We start from the raw sequence: 13,421 nt of genomic DNA, 5'->3' as shown, positions 1-13,421 counted from the left end.
GAGCCAGATACTGCTGGAAAATGACTGAACATACAGAGATAAATATATGGTAGGATGTGATGGGGGGGCACAAAGGAAAGGTTCAGATGAAGAGCTTTAGGAACTTCTGAAGTTAAAATGAGCACCTTCAGCTGAGGGTGTGTGGGTCAGGGAAGGCTACACAGAGGAGGAGGATAGTGCAACTAAGCACCTATTGTGAGGTAAGTTCTCTAGTCAGAGATGAGAAGAGAGAGCACTCTATGCTTAGGGACTGCCTGTGCAGTGGAACAGCTAGTAATCTACTTGGGAAAACTTTAATAAAGTGAAATAAAGCTGGAAAGAAAGGATGGAGGCAGATTGTAGAAAGCTTTAAATACCAGGAAATGATATGGTGTTTTAAGGTATATGGTAGAGTGCTTTAAAGTTTAGAAAGCTTAAAGAATCTCTGTTTCGAAAACATTTTCAAAATCTTCTGTCTTTTTTTCTCATTTTAATTATGACTTTCTACCCACATTTTTCTCCTCACTTTAGCTCTTCAATTTGCATCTAGGATATACTCTATGTGCAGGAACTAATTGAGAATAGAGACAGATGGACCTCATAAGGTTTCCAAGCCCTAAATCTTTACTTAGATGAAACCCCCAGTGAGGGAACAACTGAAACTCCTAATTTTACTCATTATCAATTTCTAGTCATCCTTTAAAGCCCAACTCAAAAGTCACACCCCCATGGCTCTGGCAGCTATATTGATTCAGCCTCAGTACCTCCTCTGAGCTCCCATTCCACGTCTAAAAGTGCCTGTAGGACATCTTCACCTGATTATCCTACCAGCATCAGAATTCAAAAGATCCCTAAATAAAAGCATCTTCTTCCTTCTCCACCCAGCCTTTCTGTGTCTGTTGTGGTGCAGCCATGTTCCCTGTCACCCAAACTTGGAACTTAAGCAAAATCTTTGACTCTCCTGCCTCCTTCATCTTCCCCTCCAGATTCAGTCATTTGTAAAGTCCTCCCAATTCTGTCTGCACGGCATCTTACTTCTGCCCTTACTTCTACTCACCTTGCTGCTTCCCCTTACCTGAAATATTGTAATAATGTTGCAGATCTGTCTTTCCTTACCAGCCCAGCTTTCACAAGATTATCAAAATGATCTCCTTTGTTCATTAAATAAGCATTTATTTGACAAACACTTGTGTGCCTGCTGTGCAGAAGGCATTAAAAATAAAATGGTCCCTGCCAACAAGGAGATTCCATTCTGTCGTCTTCTTCCTAATTCCCTGCCACTTACCTGCTCAAAAGCCAGCAATTTTTCCTATTACCTCTGGGATAAAATAGCAGCAACTTAACCTAACATTTTAGGCCCCCTGTAGTCTGGCTACAACCTACATTTCTAGGTTTATCTCCCATTTACTTCCTTTCATGAAATCTATTTTTCAGCCAAACTGTAGACTGTTCTTTTCCTTCTCCCTCCTTCCTCCTGCCTGGAACATTTTCCTTCACTCACTTAACCTGTTACAATGCTCTTTCTTCAAGGTCTCACTTATAGGATAGCTTATTCATAAAGCTATCCCTCATCCCAGCAGCTGAAACACAATCATAGGTCATTAAAATTGAAAGGGTCCCTAGAGATGAGCTAGTCAGAGGAACATAGAATTTAGAACTTAGGGAGACCTTAGAGGTCATTTAAGTCTAACTTCTCTTTTTCCAGAGAAGTAAACCGGGGCTCAGAATGATTAAATAAATGACTTTGCCCAGGGCTGCATAGTCAATAACACAGATGCTGAAGATTTTGGCCTGTGTCCTTAACTCCAGATCTATAATGGGACACCGCTTCTCTAACGATCTCTCCCTCCTTGGATTTTCCTAGAGTGCCTTAACTGGATCTGTCAAGGTGAAAGTGGAAATTATACTGGATCTGAAGTCAAAGAACCTGTGTTCAAATCTCAGCTCTGCTGCATACTTCTTGTGTAATATTAGGCAAGTCTCTGGATCCTAAGTTTTCTCTAAAATGAGGGCATTGAGCTAGACAATTCCTAAGATTCCTTCTAATTCTAACTATATAATCCTATCCTGTCCCAGATTTAATTTATATATATTATACCCTGCCCTCTCCTCTTAGACTTTAAGCTCTAAAGCTCAGTGTGATGTATGCAGTAGGAAGTTAATAAATAAGAGTCAGTCTAGTATAGTAGATAGACCACTGGAATGGGGAAGGGGTTATACTCTGTAACCTCTAAGGTCCCTCCCAATTCTAAATTTATAAACCCTATAAATTGCTGAGTTCAGTTTTTTGGCACCTTTATTAATTCTTCCCAGTCGGTAATGATCTATCTCCATCTTCTCTTTCCCTGGCCACCTGCCACCACCCCCAACATAACACTTCATTTTACATCTTAGAATTGCTATTTAATAGGTCTGTGACCTTAAACAAATCACTTTTCCTTTCTAGACCTCAGTTTCTTAATGGCCAAATCACAGGGAGGAGGCTTGCATAAAATTGTGGATAAAAAAATCATTTCAGTCCTAAGATCATCATTTCTGTACCTCCCTAATGTACTCATGTGTTATTGTTACCCATGTTTGTATTATCCTCAATCAGATGGCGAGTTCATTTAAGCCCCGGACAATGTCTTACCTGAAATTTCTCTTTCTAGTCCACCCACTACACTCAGGTGTTCGGTATACTCTAGGTGAATTCAATTTTAGAATTTGTCACTGAACTACCTTAAAGCCTGCCTTTGTTCTGGACGCATACTAGCCAGACAGAGATACTTATTTGCACATTATCTGTCCATGTCTCTGAGGTGCCTCACCTTGATGTTACTGATGCCAGTAGAGCACACAAGTTTTATCAATTAATTTTTTTCAAACAAAGATCCTCCTTCCCTCCCTCCTACCTCCCTGCCCCATATTTGTAAAGCCTTTAGCACAGTACCAGTCATATAGTGGGAACTATATAAATGCTTATTATTCCCTCCCCCTCAATTGAGAAAGCAAGAACAAATAAACTATAATAAGGATAATTCTGAATTGTTAACATACGGCTAGAAGGAACTCAGAGGCCATCTGTAGTCCTACCCTCTCATTTTATAGATGAGGAAACTGCAATTCAGCAAAGTTAACAACTTGTCCAAAGTCACACAGGAAATTAGCACTAGGGGAGGGATGTGAAGGTAATGTAAATAAAGATGTGTTCTCTCTGAACGGGCAAAGCAAAACATGGCTGCCTCCACACCACTGCCCCATTCCTCCCCAAGACATTAGAAAGAGGTGAATGCACTGGCCTTCCACTGTTCCTTTCTCCATTGTCCTTCTTGAGGGCAGGCAGCTTAGTAGGTCCTGCCATTCCAAGTATGTGGACTTTTACCTGTACTTTTCCCTTTCAGAATACAGTACATTTTCAAATGCCTTAGAGAGATATCGGAAGCAGAAGAAGGAATACTCAGTGTTCAGTCAGCGGACAGAGGCGGCCTCTGCTGCACAGTATTTTCAGGTATGAAGGAAAATAATAGTGGCTAACACTGATTTGGTGATCTGAGATGTATATTCCCATTTGAACTGCTCAATTGTACTGTGAGGACAGTGCTACAGATTTTACCAGCCCATTTTGTTGGTGAGGAAGCTGAGGCTCAGAGAGTTAAAACGATTTCTCCATGGTCTAGTAAATGATGGATTTAACCTGGATTTGAACTCAGGTTTTCTTGGGTTCTGTACTCTATCTATAATATCATATGACCTAGAATTTCAGTCTTTAGTTTGAGAAATTACCTAAAGCAATTAGGTAAAGAAATTACCTGTTTCTTTACTCAAGGGACACCTGTGAGCCCCTACATGCAGTCATCATATTCACCACCCTACCCCAATGTCCAACAGTATTTAAATATATCAGCACTATCTATCTCTTAGCATTATTGTGAGGAAATTGTTTTTTGAAAACTTAAAGTCCTATGGAAATTTGTTATAGCAGCAGTGGAAGGCAACAGCAGTAAATATTTCTGTATCCTTGTGTAACCCATTTGGCAGAGAGCCCCAAGGCAGAAGGACCCCTCAAATTCCATGGCAGCTTGTCATGAATATCTCTTAACTCAATCTTCCACTAAGAAACATGGGGAAAAATCTCTTCCCTGGACAGCCACATATTCTAACACCCTTTCCGCAATTCCAAAGGAATCTTTATGGAAATAAAAACCAATTAATAGGATATTGGTGTGGTGGAAAGAGCATTGAGTTTAGAGAAAGAAGACCTAGACATAAATCTTGGTTCTGCCACTTACTGCATGTGTATTTAACTCTAGGCAAGTCATTTTGCTACTCTGGCTCTCAATTTCTTCATCTGCAAATTAAGAACGTTGGACTATATAATCTGTAAGGTCTCTTCCAGCTCTAAATCCAGTGATCTTATTATCTTCTGCAACAGACAAGTCATAGTAACTTAATGTCCAGCAGTGATTTTTTACATGCTCTCTATGGCTTTGGTTGCACTGCCTTCTATGAGAAGAGTCTTCTAGCCAGCCATCATACTCCCAGCTCCACCTGTGCACTGTGGATGTTAGCAGGGGAAACCCTGAGGGTCTTTTTCCTGATAGAGAGGTAGCCAGCTATTATGGAAAAAGTATTGGATCAATACTGGACCAGAGAATTTGGGTTCAAACTTTGACTTTCTTTACTTGTTGATTCACCATGGGCAAGTCATTCAATCTCTACAAGCCTGTTTCCTCATCTGTAAAATGGTATAATTCCGTTACTACCTTCCTTGCAGGTTTTGTGTTGAAAGCACTTTACAAACTTTAAAGTGCCAAGTTAATTGTGAATTTATTGAGTTACAGAATATTAGAACTGGAAGGGACCTTAGAGATGTAGTCCAACCTCATTTCTAGTCCCCTTATTTCACAGATGAGCAAATTGAGGCCCAGAGAGGAGAATTGAATGCCCAAACCACATAACTACTAAGTGCCAACTAGACCTCAAATGCTGATTTTCTCCAAAACCATTACTCTTCCCACTTGCCCCCCATGTTTTCTCCTCAGAAGGTGATTAAATTTCCAAAATTATTAATAGCCAAAATGATAACATCTGGCCCATAATTATGCTCTTTTAGTAGGAAATAAAACTTTTATCATTGATCAGGGATTCCATCCTCTTGAGGCTTATCCTTTCTCTTGACAATGCCTCTGCATGCGTACCTACTCACATTAGTGACACTCCAGCTGATTTTGGAGAGCCCTGTTGTTCTGGGCCAGAAAAAAGTGCCTATAACCCTAATTCTATTTGGAAGAAGTAATGATGGTAACCTCATTCCAAACCTACAGCCCTTCTTATCTCACAATAATAGAGTTGGGCGTCTCTTCCTCAGGAAGCTACTCCCTAATTGTCTAGAGGCTGGCCAGGCTCTCCACTTGTGCCATAGTTTACTTAACACTCTCACTGATAAGTACTAGTCACTAGGCTTGATCCCGAGTGAAGGGATATTCTCAGGAATATATAACATGACCCCATGCTATTTCCTACCTTTGACAGAGAAGGCTAGAGCCCTGAATCTGGTCTATACACAGATGACGTAACTTCAATCCATCTCAGGTACTCATCAGTTGTGTAACCTTGGGCAGGTCCCTTCTCTACAGGCTCCAATTTCCCCAACTGTATATACTCCAACTCTTTTTAATTTTTTTTTCTCTTCCTGGACTAACTCTGGCTCGCTTACCTCACTCACACTTGTGATAGGTGTTGGTGCAGCATCTCAGGAAGGGAAGCTACTGCTCACTCTCGGGTCCTAATGGAAACCCCATTGTAGAAGAGGTACATTTCTCCTACTCCTAGAGCTCCCCTGAGCCCTTACTGATGTGCTTTTTTAAAATACAAAATCAGTCACAATATTAACTCTTAAACCAAAAACATTCACTTAACAAGAAGACAAAAACAAGCATAATCATAACATCAGTTCTTTATTTTTCACCCTATAGAGTCCATCAATTGCCAAGTTTTGTCAATATTTTCTCCATGACATCTCTTGCCTCTGTCCTATTCTTTCCACTCATACCATAACCAGTATTATTCAGGCCCTTATCACTTATGACCTGGACAGCCTCACTAGCCGCCTAAATGGTCTGTATTCTTGTATTCTCTTGGTCTCTATTGGACTGTATTCAGTCTCTACCCTCTCTAATCTGCCCTTCTCACACTTGCCAAACCAATACCCTTAAAACCTAGATCTAACCATGTCACTTCCCTACTGAAGAGGGGAGGAGGGAAGAGAAGGGAAGGGAAGGAAAAGAAAGAAAAGAGGGAAGGGAGAGGAAGGAAAAAGGAAATGGAAGGCAAGGCATTATTAAGTGCCTATTATGTGCCAAGCACTTTACAAATAGTATCTCATTTGATTTTTACAACAACTCTATGAAATTGGTGCTATTATGATCCCCATTTTGTAATTGGAAAAAACTGGTACACACAGAGATTAAGTAACTTGTCCAGGGTCACACAGCAGGTCAGGCAGCTGAGATTGGATCTGAACTCAAATTTTCCCAACTCCACATCCATCATTTTATCTGATATACTACCTAGTTGCCTTTTTAAGTGGCTTCTTAGGATAAAATACTAACTCCTTGCTTTGGTACTTTAAACCCTTAACAATCTGGCTCCAACCTGTCTTTCTAAACTGACTACAAATTATTTCTTCCTCATGCATCCTATGCTCTAACCAAGCAACCTAGTTGCTGTTTTCTGTATGTAATATTCATTCTCATGTCTCTGTACCTTTGAATAGGCTGTCTCCTCCATGTCTGAAATGGTTTCCTTCCTCACTTCTACTTTTTGAAACTCCTGGCTCCCTTTCAGACTCAGCTGAAATGCTGCCTCCCGCACAAGAGACCTTTCATGTTCCTTTCAGGTGTTAGTGTGGCTCCTACTGAAATTACTCTGTATTTAACTTGTCTGTATTCCTCTGAGTTTGTGCTCTGTCATCAAGTGGAATGTAAGTTCCTTGAGGGCAGGGATTGTTTCCTATTTGTTTTGGTATCCCTAGCATGGTACCTGGCACATAATAAGCATTTAATAAGTGCTCATTGAGCTGAACATGACCTCTAAGTTTCTCTCCAGCTCAACTTTCTACAATTCCTATGACACACATACACACACACATACATATATACCTTACATATGGTTTTTGGTAATAATGAATTCCCAACTTCTTGGATTTACTACTGCTTAGCCAGAGGTATAGTCAATTTGATAACTTGGAGAAGAGCATTAATGTGGTTTCACTTGATCATTATGTGTGTGAGGGCCTTATCTCTCTGAGAAAGAATTCTTACTTTTCAGATTTCATAGAAAAACCATATCAGTTAATACACACTCAAAGAGGGATTCTCTTATTAGCATTAATGCTGAATCAAGTTTTTGAAACCTGGGAAGGATTTAAGATTGTTAGCACTTTTCGTTTAATAAAAGAACATTTCTACCTAAGTGCAGTAGTCTTAAGAAGTACATGTTTTTTTATAGCGTTTAGTGTAGGGTCTGAGAGGTAGGTCAGGACTGAACAGCTGCGGCTTTTGTGTTCAGATCCTACCCCAATACTACGTGTGTCTTTGGGCATTTCCTCATCTGTAAAATGAGCTCTAGAGCTAAGATCTCTTGGCTACCCCCTGTTTTCTGCCCTCCCAGACAAAATCCCACAATGGAAAGGGAGGCTACTTAGGATGTCACGAATTCACCAATCTTGTATGATGTTGTCATAGAGGCAAGGGGTAGGTGAATGTCTGTGCTCCTTGTCTTCCTTCTATTTCTCTGGTATTTTCTAGTGCCCACCTTCTACCTGCTTTGTGATCCTGTTTGTTTTTAATAGAGATGCCCCATCAATCCTCTGAACATTTCTAGTCTTGTACATAGAGGGGGTTTAAAAAGTGCATTATGGAATTGAGTTGCATTGAATGAAACTGAAGACATGTTAGAAATACATATTCGCCACCAATCATGGAGGAACCAGATGATTAGGCTTTGAATTCTGCCTCTGGTACTTACCAGGCATATGACCCTAAATGCAGTACATCCCCATTCTGCAACTCAGTTTCCCCATCTGTAAAATAAAAGATTGGACTCAAAGCTCTGTAAGGGTCCTTCCAGTTGTGTGATTCTGCAACTTATCTTTTCCTTTTAGTTTTATGGGTGTATATCCCAACAGCAAAATATGCTACAGGACTTTGTGAGGACAGCTACCTACCACAGAGCCATTCTTCAGAACCACACAGACTTTAAAGACAAGGTAAGTCCTCTAGCTGATTGTTAATTGCATACGAATTTGACACAGCAATATTAGAAGGCAAGCCTGAATCTCTAGGAACTGTACTGTACAGTGATCCTGAAAAGCATGCCAATACTGAAGTGTGGGGTGAAGGGACTTATGTGTTTATATATTATGTTTCCCCAGTAGACCATAAGCTTTGCAAGGGTAGGAACTGTTTTTCATTTTGTCTTCATATCCTTGCTGCCTAGAACATTGCTTTGTACCCAGTAGTTGCTTAATAAAAGCTTCGTGGGCTGGATTAGATGCAGTTGGGTTTTAATGACTCCCGATTTTGCCTTCTGTTGAGTGATTTGTTATTGTTCAGTCATTTCTGACTCTTTGTGACTTCATTTGGGATTTTCTTGGCAAAGATGCTAGAGTGGTTTGCCATTTCCTTCTCCAGCTCATTTTACAGGTGAGGGAACTGACGCAAACAGGGTTAAATGACTTGCCCAGGATCACAAACACAGAAAAAGATTTCTGTTATTGTAAATACTAAGTAGCCCTGCAGGGGACACTCCACCTTTAGCTGCTTCAATGTGTCTGTCTCCCTCATGGAACTAATATGAGTGTTACCTTAAATAGATTGCAACATTTTTGGCAGTCATGCATTAGTGTTCCTTGATTCCCCTTTATTAGTTGGTGTATAGAGTAGCATACAGAACACCCCTGATGGGAAGGTGAGATGACATAGCCCACAAGAGTATAGGATCAGGAGCCAAGAGGCTTGGGTTCTTAGTCCGAACTCCTTCCCTTGGAGTATTATGTGACCTTGAGTAAATCACTTCCCATTCATGGGCTCCATTTTCTTCAGTAGTAAAATGTGGGCATTGGAAGAAATCCCCATTAGGTAGAGGAATGGGTTTAAAGTCAGACAAATTGGGTGTGAATCCTGGCTCTGCCACTGCCAACATAGACAAGTCACTTAACTTCTCTTTGCCTCATTTTCTATGTAAAATGAAGGGGCTAGACTCAGCAGCCTCTAAGGCACCTTCTAATTCTACATCTATAATCCTCTGACTCTCTGAATAGAGCACTGAGGTCTCTTTTTCTGCTCCGTGATACCTGGGAAAACTGGGACTTCCTCCTAGATGCTTATCTTCTAATGGAACAAAAGAGATGTGCAGAGGCTTCAATGATTTTTTTTGCTTGAATTTTTTATTGGAAATCAGATGAAAATTATACTGAGATGTCTTTTAGGAAGCTATCTTTTCATACTCTTCCGAACAAGAGGCTTCCCAAAGGATTTTTTTTAATTAAGAAGAAAATGGCTGTGTAGAAATCCTTCATGAGAGTCTCTCCCTCCACCACCACCCCCAAGCCCCTCAGGATCTGAGGGCTGGTGAAGAAACTAGTTTTGTTCCTTAAACATGAGCAGGAATTTGGACTGTTTTCTTAGACATCCACTGTTTGTCCAAAGCTATTTTTAACCTTAAAAAGCTTGATTTCTCATTCTGCCTTATCCCAGCAATTTTAATGAAAAATTTGGCTTTGCCAGAACATTTCTGGCTGAGATTGTGCCTGGCCTGCATCCAGGGGACTGACCTGGTTGGTCATCCACCAGCCTCTCTTCCTCAGAGCTTGCCTTAATTGCGGTCTGCCTATTTTTAGCTTCTTGCAAAGTGTACGCTGGGGAAAGTCCATCAACCTGAAGGTGCTGGGCTATAGAGTTTTAATTCAGAAATGTTTTGACGTGTTTGTCAAGGCACTGGTTTCTGGAAGCAAGAACTTGCAACAGTGGGCACCAGCTGAAAGTGTATTTTGAAAATCAGCATTTTAGCAAAGGAGAGAATCCCTAGTGCCGCAGCTACTTAGTGCTTCCTGATGTGATATTGGCTTAGCAGAAGGGGATTTAGGGATTTAACAGTTGTAAACACAAACACACACACAAACACACCCCAAAACAACACAACATACACCTGCTCAAATTATCAAGCAATATTCAGATTTGGAGAGCCTTGCTTCAGTCCGTGATATGTGATTTGTCTTTGGCAGGGAATCATAATGTTTTTGCTATAAGGCCAGGGCATCTCTTTTTAATCCTTCCATAAAATTCTCCATAAACTTCCAGGCACTGCTGATAACAGTTTAAGTAAGGCTGTTAGAACTAGTCATCTGCTCACTGATAAAGTCTGCCCCAGATTGTTAACTGTTTGGATTAAGTGCCATGGCACACATCTATTTAAAATTGGCTGTAAACTCAGAATACTGGCTTTCTTTCTTTTTCTTTCAACCTACTTGGCATGACTTTCACTGTTAATGCCATGCCAATGAATACCTTGATGATGCCCATGTTGCAGGGCTATTCTGGGACTGAAATATGTCCTACCTAATGTTCTTTAGACTTTAAAGTCACATTGATATATCAGGAAAAGTCCTGGGCTTAGAGCCAAGGAGCCCTGGGTTCAAATTTGGGCTTTTCTACTTAGTAGCTGTATTACTTTGGATAAGTTACTTCCTCTCTCAGTTTCATCAGCTGTGGATCAAGGGGATTGGACTAGATCAAAGGTTCTTAGCCCTTATCTTTGTCATAGACCTATTTGGCAGTGAGGTAAAGCCTATGGACCCCTTAACAGAATAAGGTTTTCAGGGTTTTTTAATAATAATTGAAGGAAATGATAAATAATTATATTATATATTATATAATACATATAATTTATTATATAATTGTACAATATGATTCATTATACAATTATATAATTATAATTAATTATAATATTAGAGGTTAGTAAGCATAAAGATGTCACTTTTTCCCATCCAGGTTCATGGATCCCCTGAATTTTTCAGGCCCCTTTCAACTCACTTAACTTTTTCAAATATAATATGTTCAACAGCCTTTAAAAAAATAAATGTAGGACTGCACAAAATTCCACTCTTAATGTACTATGGGGGTGATCCTGGGCCCCCAGAGGCTACATCAGCAGAATATAAACTCTGAGAGGTTTTACCTGGTTGAAAAGGCTTTGAGGACAGTTCCAGCTACAGAGTCTGTTTTTCTGAAGACCAACCTAGCTAAGTACAGAGAGAAGTCTCACCACCAACAGGCTGGCCACCTGGTGATGGAATCTTTGACCATGGCTAAATAGCAGAAAACACAAAATGACCACCTAGTCTTCTACAGCCCTTTTTTGCTTTTCATCAATGAAGCAGATGCAGTTTATAGATGGTCTTTAAAATTTAACCTAGTGAATGTTACTCTAAATGTGAAATATTTGTTTAGTGAGCAAATGAACATATTAGTAAAGAAACTAAGTCTTATCAACCAACATTCTCACTATAAATAAAGAGAGAAGGAAGCCTCAACTAAATGGAAAACAGACTCACTGATTTTCTTTGGGAAAACAAATAAAGGACTTGACAGAGATGATTTTATGATATGTCAAAAGGCAACAAGAAACATTATTTTATGGGATAGTGAGTCATATCACACTATATTGTTCATATTAATTAAAATAATAATACATGTTTGCAAAAAGACCATCATGAACATAGTTGCAGGGTATGCCCCAATATCTGTTGCAGAGGAAAAGGTAGAAGAAATCTACAAAGAATTTAATGAGACCATCTAAATTAAATAAACACATTTTGCCAATCAATAATTTCAGTGCAAAGTTTGCAATAGGTCAGAATAGCAAAAACTGGAGAACATAGATCAGAAATAAGTAATGAGTAAAGCAGAAAAAAGTGAAGATTACACAGAAGTTTCAGCATTTGCATAACAGAATTTTTAATAATATTTAATTTTTTCCCAATTACATGTAAAGAAATTTTCATTTTTTAAAATTTTGTGTTCCCAATTTCCCCCCCAACCCCCTCCCCTATCCCTGAGATGGTAATTTGATACAGGTTATATATGTGCAGTCATGCAAAACATATTTCCATATAAGTCATGTTGTTAAAGAAAACAGAGACAAAAAAAAAAAACAAGAAAAAAATAAGGCAAGTGAAAAATAGTATGGTTCAATCTGCATGGAGACTCCATCAGTTCTTTCTGGAGGTGAATAGCATTTTACATCATGAGTCTTTTGGAATTATTTTAGATGATTGTATTGCTGAGAATAGCACCTTTATCAGAGACACTTGCTGTAAAAACTGTTTCCCGGCTTTCTGCTTTCCTTCTAATCTTAGTTGCATTGGTTTGTTTGTGCAAGAACTTTTTGATTTAATATAATCAAAATATCCACTTATATCTTGTAATACTATCTCTTCTTTGGTCATAAATTTTTCCTTTTTCCATAGATCTCACAGGTAAACTTATCCTTGCTTTCCTAATTTTTTTTAAGGTATCACCCTTTATGTCTAAAACATTTACTCATGTTGACCTTATTTTGGTATACAGTATAAGATGTTGGTCTATACCTAGTTTCTGTCACTGTTTTCCAGGTTTCCCAGCAGTTTTGGTCAAATAGTGAGTTCTTGTCCCAAAAGTTGGTCTTTTAGCTTATCAAACACTATATTACTATGGTCATTTGCTACTGTGTCTTGTTTACCTAATTTATTCTACTGATCCACTCTATTTCTTAACCAGTTTAATGATTATCACTTTATAATACAATTTGAGATCTGATACAGGTAGGCCACCTTCCTTCATTTGCTCTCTCTTTTTTTTGTTTCTTCATTCTTTTGGTTTCTCCCACTGGTTCTAATTCGTCTTTACAACATGACTAATGTGAAAATATGTTTAATACGAATATATATATATATATATATATATATATATATATATATATATATATATGTAGAGCCTGTAGCAGATTTATTCCATCTTGGGGTTTAGGGAAGGGAGGTATGGGGCAAAAATTTGAAACTTGAAATCTTACGGAAGTGAATGTTGAAAACTAAAAATAAACAAATAAATTAAAATTTAAAAACATAATTCCCTTGATATTCTTTATTTTTTGTTCTTTCTGATGAATTTTCTTATTATTTTTTCTAGCTCTATAAAATACTTTTTTGGTAGTTTGATTGGTATGACACCAAATGATTAAATTAATTTAGGTAAAATTGTCATCTTTATTATATTGGCTCAGCCTAACCATAAACAACTGATGTTTTTCCAGTTGTTTAGATCTGACTTATTAGTGTGAAAAGTGTTTTGTAAATGTGTTCATATAATTCCTGGGTTTGTCATGGCAGGTAGACTCCCAAGTATTTTATATTGTGTACAGTT

General features: G+C 38.7%; 1 protein-coding gene across 1 annotated transcript in view; it reads left to right on the top strand.

The window, feature by feature from the left end:
• Positions 1–13,421, top strand: part of LOC118831371 (histone-arginine methyltransferase CARM1-like) — a 263,918-nt gene that overhangs the window by 146,965 nt on the left and 103,532 nt on the right. The window contains exons 3-4 of the mRNA XM_036738690.1: positions 3,363–3,469; positions 8,126–8,230. Of these exons, the coding sequence (XP_036594585.1) occupies positions 3,363–3,469; positions 8,126–8,230 (212 nt within the window). The remainder of the gene's footprint in view (positions 1–3,362; positions 3,470–8,125; positions 8,231–13,421) is intronic.

This window comes from Trichosurus vulpecula, chromosome 9 (assembly GCF_011100635.1).
Source record: "Trichosurus vulpecula isolate mTriVul1 chromosome 9, mTriVul1.pri, whole genome shotgun sequence".
In the NCBI taxonomy this organism is placed as follows: Eukaryota; Metazoa; Chordata; class Mammalia; order Diprotodontia; family Phalangeridae; genus Trichosurus; species Trichosurus vulpecula.
Note: the sequence above shows the minus strand (reverse complement) of the source record. Positions and strands in the feature narration are given on the sequence as shown.